This window comes from Colobus angolensis, unplaced genomic scaffold (genome assembly GCF_000951035.1).
Source record: "Colobus angolensis palliatus isolate OR3802 unplaced genomic scaffold, Cang.pa_1.0 Scaffold38, whole genome shotgun sequence".
Classification (NCBI taxonomy): domain Eukaryota; kingdom Metazoa; phylum Chordata; class Mammalia; order Primates; family Cercopithecidae; genus Colobus; species Colobus angolensis.
This window is the reverse complement of record NW_012117154.1, coordinates 5,473,285-5,479,500: the sequence shown is the minus strand read 5'-3', so window position 1 is coordinate 5,479,500 and position 6,216 is coordinate 5,473,285. Positions and strand designations below refer to the sequence as shown.

Here is a 6,216-nt window from a genome sequence, read left to right as displayed (position 1 = left end):
TACTAAAAATACAAAAATTAGCTGGGCATGGTGGTGCCCGCCTGTAGTCCCAGCTACTCAGGAGGCTGAGGCAGGAGAATTGCTTGAACTCTGGGGTGGAGGTTGTAGTGAGCCAAGATCGCACCACTGCACTCCAGCCTGGCGACAGAATGAGACTCCGTCTCAAAAACAAACAAACCAAAAAACGAATCATAAACATATATTGGTGCAGTTGTGAATACATTTTTATGGTCATAATTATAAATACACTGATTATTGATTTACCCCAAAATAGTGATATAAATATGTTGGTGGGATTGTGGAGAAGATAAGTGTTTGGGAGGGAGAGTATAGTCTATAAGAAAGCTAAATCCTTGTCCTCCATGTTAAATAATAGATGCTATCTAATATTGAAAAATGGAAAGGCAATAATAGGTGGGGGCGAGTAGTTACAGAGGGCTCCTGTTTTCTGTTTTGCAGCTAGGACTGGTTATTTGTGCATTCTCTATTTTTTCTTGCCAGACTTATCAATGTCATTAGTCTTTTCAAAGCACCCACTTTGGGCTTTGTTGATCCTTTTTATTGTATATTTACTTTATTTCTGCTCTTATTTATTATTTCCTTTTTATACTTTTAATTCTGTGTCTTTCTAACAAATTGGATGCTTAACTCATTAATTTCCAGCTATTTTATTGTCTCGTGTAAGCATTTTGGATGATTTTTTCCTAAGAACCATGTTAACTGCATTCCACATTTTGATTATACAGTGCATCTAAATTTATATGCACTTAATAACATAGTCTTATAATAGGCAAAAATTGGCAGATCTACAAGGAGAAATAGAAAAATCTGCCTCCATGGTGGGAGCTTTTAATACATACATCTTAATTGATAAATCAGACTAAAAATCACAGGGATATAGATTTGAAGCACACAGTTAACACAATTGATTTAATAAGTATATTTAAAATGCTTCATCTAACAAGTAGAGTATATATACATCTCTTTGATGCGTGGGCTCTCTTCCTCCCACAGTTTAATTCTAAATATTTTCAAATTTGCTCTGTTTTTCCTGTTTGAATTTATAATTGTCTAGAATGATGTTTACTAATTTCCTTATGTATGGCTTTTTTTTTTTTTTAACTTTAGTTCCCTTTGTTTTATATTTCTGACCCTCAATCTAAAATCACTCTTACTGCCTTTCAGAATTTCCTCTGGGGCAGGCCTGCTAGTGGCAATCTTTTCAGTCTATGTCTTAAAATGCCTTTCTTTAACCATCTGCATTGGAAATGGTTTTCACTGGATATTGAATTTTTGATTTATTCTTACTCTCTTTCTGCACATTGAGGATGTTGTTATGCTACTTTCTTCCATCGTTGCGCTTGATATATCTGCTGTCATTACAGTTGTTCCTTCATAAGTAATCGCTGCCTTGTACTTGTTTGCTTTTGAAACCTCCTCTGTCTTTGGAGTTCTGCAATTTATAACAGAGTCATCATTTATGTCTTTATTTTTATTTGTTTTCCCTGTTCGGATCTTGAATCTGAAGATTCATGTCTTTCATTCATTCTGGATAATCTCCTACCCTTATCTTGCCCATTGTTTAGCCCTCCTTCCCTATTCTCTCTCTGTCCTGTCGTATGTTTTAGACCTTCTCGTTATATTACACTTCATGTCTTCTTAGCTCCTGCTCATATTTTTCTAGCTCCTTGTCACTTTTCTACATTCTGGGTAATCTTTGCAGCTCTTCATTTTAGTTTATGAGTTCTCTCTTCAGTTGTGTCGAATTTTCTGTTTAATCCATACATTGTGTTTTTATTTTGGGTCTCTATTTTATATAAGTTTTATTTGGTTATTTTTCATAACTGCTTGTTATATTTGCCTTTTTTATTTTTATTTTTTGTCACTTCTTTACTCATTTAAATGTATTTTCCCCCAGTTTTGTCCTCTCAGCTTGTGTAACTGTCTAGGAATTCCATTCTTCCTGAGTTTGTGTGTGTGTGTGTGTGTGTGTGTGTCTGCTGACACCCTGATGGCTCATTGCTTAATTTTTTAGTTTTCCTGGGGCTTTTCTTGCTTTTGTTGTTGTTTTGGTAAGCTCTTTAGCAAGGAATCTTCTTTTTCCCCCACCCTCACTGTGGTCCTTCCATACACTCTGGATTGTGGAAGTAGTGTTACAGAGTGTTTTGATTTTGCTTCTGCTACGTCTTCCAGGGCTTTCACAGTTTTACGGTACAATTCTTTTTTTTTTGAGACAGAGTCTTGCTCTATCACCAGATTGGAGTGCAGTGGTGCGATCTCGCTCACTGCAACCTCTGCCTCCCGGGTTCAGGCAGTTCTCCTGCCTCAGCCTCCCCAGTGGCTGGGACTACAGATGCACACCACCACACCCAGCTAACTTTTTGTATTTTTATTAGAGATGGGTTTTCACCATGTTTACCAGGCTGGTCTTGAACTCCTGACCTCACATGATCCACCTGCCTCAGCCTCCAAAAGTGCTGGGATTACAGGCATGAGCCACCTTGCCTGGACACGTTCATATTTTGATATCTCCTTCTCAGGTTTTTGCTTTGTAGACGTATGTGTGTCTGCTTTTTTCACTAAACCGCCCTCATGGTGAACCTACCATTGCTTTTACCACTTAATTTACTTTTAAAAATAGCAACTGTGCTGGATGCAGAGGAAATAAAACAGTAGAAATGAAGTTCACTTGCCTATACGAAGGTTGGCAAATGAGTTTGAAAACAAACACAGACGGGAACCAGAGGCCAGGGCAGGTGTGGACGGTGGCAGGCTTCCTAACTGCACGCTGCCTTTGCATCTCTCGTTGCAGAACATCTCTTGGGCCACTTGGAACAAGCCAAAAGCCTTCCTCCAGGCAGCCAGAGTGAGGCGGCAGCTCCTCAGAAGGAGCAGGGCACACCCCGGGGGGAACCCCCTGCAGTGCCCGAGAACGAGAATGCTGCCCCCAAAGAACAGAAGAAAAAGCCTCGAAGGGGGAGAAAACCCAAAGCGTCCAAAGCTGAGCAGCCTCTAGTCATCGTGGAAGACAAGGAACCCGCAGGTGACGAGTGGGTACCTGCGTGGGGTGCAGCCCTCCTGGCACCTGAGGGCTGGCGGGACAGGGGGCAGAGGGCAGGGCAGGAAAACTCAGTGTAGAAAGGCCTCGTGGCAGGTAGACTCTAAGCCCTTCTGTTTTTCTCTCAATCAACTCTAGTAAAGTACAATTTCCATGTAATACCTTTCACACTAAAAAGGATACAGGTTGTGGATTTTGACAAATAGATAGAACTGTGAAACCAGCACCCCCGTCAGGGTAGAGGACATTTCTGTCTCGTTAGCCGCTTTCCTGACTGTCTTCTTCACCAGTTCATTCCACCCATCCTGGAATTTCTCATGAATGGACTCTGTCTGCCTCTTTCAGGCAGCGTCCAGGCTGGAGACCCGCCCACATGGTTTATCTGTGACTCCTTCTTGATCGCTGAACAGTGCTTGGTCCATCACCTGTGGGTGGGCGCTGAGTCGCTCCCAGGCCCTGGCTAGGGCTCATCCTTTGATTGTGCGGCATCCTCAGTTGGGTTTGAAGAGGCATTTGACCCTCTTCCAGGGTGTGCGGTCCCTGCAAGGCTCTTGTCCCTGTGGTCCTCATATAGCCCCCATCCAAGCCACCTGCAGCACACGCCTGGTGGGCCTCGCGGTGAGAATGAGATCTGATGCTCAGCCACTGGCCCCTTCACCGTTGTTACTGACACCGGGCAGTTTTTCTTTTTACTGTCTGGGATACACCAGGATTTCTTTTGTGAGAGTGAAAAGAAGTCCTTATTGTTTTGATGAATTAGAGAGACATTGGGAAGAGCAGCCATCGTGGAATATTCTGAGCCTCCTCTTTTCCACTCTGGGTCTGCAGCTTCTCGGCTTTGCACTGTTGGGCGCTGATTTAGGAGCACCCGAAAGCCTGCTGGCCAGTTCCCCACGTCTCTGTGAATAGGCATAGAAGATGGGGGGCGGGGGAAAGCGGGTCAGGTAGATATTTCAGTAATTCTTACTTGCGTTGGGAAGACATTTAGTAGGCAAAGTGTTAGAAACCAGTGGTTGAATTTTTTTGTGTAATCTTCTCCTATTTCATTTGTCTCAGGTTTTTGGCCAGGGTCTCTAGTATTGGCGATGATGTGATCTTTGACTTTTGTACAAAATGCTTAGCTAAAATGGTTATACTAATGTTGGCACATTTAATTAGAAGCATTAACATTTCTAAATCTCTGTCAGAAAATAAGTTCGAAGTTTCTGCTATATATCCAAAATATTTTTGGTTGGTATGAAGAGGGATTGAAGTAATGTTATGATGTTGTGGTTTTTAAAAAGAATAACAAATTATAACTTCAGTTTGGGCTAAGAAAAACATTTTGCTTTTCTGTGTATACTAGTAAATGTGTGGATCCCAAAATATTGCCAGTTTTTTTTCTTTTTTCCCCTGTGTAAACCTCAACAGTTGTGCCTACCGCTGTGGCCTGGTTGTGGTCCCCACGGGGCGATGTGTCACCATGGTTTGGCTGTGTTTGTCCCCTGCTCTTGTGGTGACTTGGCTTGTCACATCCCCTTGGTACAGAGCAAGTGGCAGAGATCATTACCGAGGTCCCTCCGGATGAGCCTGTGAGTGCAACACCGGAGGAGCGGATCGTGGAGCTGGTTCTGGGGAAGCTGGCCACCACCACCACTGACTCCAGCTCGGTCCCAAAGTAAGTCCTGCCTGGTACCTGGGCCATCCTGTGGACAGACAGTGCTGGCAGCAGCCAGGCCATTCTGGAGGGAAGGCACCTTCCCAGCAGGAAGGCCCCAGGAGAGGAGGTGGAAACAGACCTGCTGAGGAAGCAGCAGGAATGTTCTGGAGCTCAGGAGTTCAGTGGTGCATCCACTGTGAAAACAGCTTTAAAGAAACGTTTTGTGGTGGTTAAATATGCATAGCATAAATTTAACCATTTTAACCATGTTTAAGTGCACAATTCAGTGGCATTCGGGATAGTCACACTGTTGGGCAACCATCTCCCCCAGCCATCTGTGGCACTTTCCCATCTCCCCGAGCTGAAACACTGTCCCCATTGAGCACCCGCCCCAGCCCCCTCCCCCACTCAGTACCAAGTGCAGCCCCTGTACATGGTGGGTTCCCTAGACCAGGGCCACAGGCTGCCCTCCCATCCCACACACAGCTTCGAGGCCCTCTTCAGCCTCCTCTCTGGCCACCGCCCACTGGCGCATCTGGAGGATGGTCCTCGCCAGCCCTGACAGAAGGTGGGATCCAGTTGGCTATGGTGCCCTGTCCCCACATGCGCCAGGCCTGCAGAACCACTCTCCTCAGCCATCCCTTTTGGGGTCCCAGCCCCCATCCTGTCCAGCCTGGGCACAGCTGCAGCCCCCTCTTGCTACACAGCGGTCCTTCGGGTCAGAAATCTGGGCAGCGCAAGGCACCTACCGATGTCCCGTGCTTCCTGAGGACCTCCTGCGGGAGGGACGGGCACTGCCAGGCGCTCGGGGCACACACATGAAACCGGTGGCCACCGCAGGAACCACCAGCTCATCAGGACAGGACGAGTGGTCAGACAGCTGGCGGCCACGGAGGGACTCTCATGGGATTCTGGGGCTCAGTCACTTGGAGTCTCTCCTGAAAGGAGGCCTCCCGGCCCACCGGTGCCCAGCCCCACCTGCAGGCTCTCCTCTGAGTGGCCCCCACGCATCTCCCTCTTTCCAGTTCAACCCCACAGCACCCAGCTGCTCAGAGACCAGGTCCTGCCTGGATGCAGCTGGCTCAGGACCAGCCCCCGCCCACAGCCCCCTTCTCATCCCCGGGGTGGGTGTGGGGGGTGGATGGGTGAGGTCCCAGCCAGTGAGCAGTAACCAAGGCCTGTAATCTCCCTGTCAGGCTGTCAGAGCCTCAGCGGTCACCCCAGCCCCACCTCTCCCATCACTGCTGAACCCCACAATTAGCTTGGGGCGCCGCGCCAGGCCTGTGTGCCAGACACCACTTGCACACATGACCACACATGTGCAGACACACACGGCTGGGTGCTGCCGGAAGAGCTCTGCCAACAGGGTCTTACCCCAACACCCAGAACTCGTCTCCAGTACAAAGAGCCTGGGAGAGACGCCTCAGGCTGGGGCACTTGGGTTGAGAGGGGCAGTGGGTAGCTGGGATCTTGGCAGTGGGGGTCTCAGAGCCCGGCATGCCTGGAGCCCCGAGGGAGG

General features: G+C 47.2%; 1 protein-coding gene across 1 annotated transcript in view; it reads left to right on the top strand.

Annotated features, from left to right (window-relative positions):
- Window positions 1-6,216, top strand: part of PRDM15 (PR domain containing 15) — an 81,921-nt gene that overhangs the window by 36,913 nt on the left and 38,792 nt on the right. Inside the window, 2 exon segments of the mRNA XM_011954223.1 lie at window positions 2,813-3,043; window positions 4,586-4,715. Coding sequence (XP_011809613.1) covers window positions 2,813-3,043; window positions 4,586-4,715 — 361 coding nt within the window.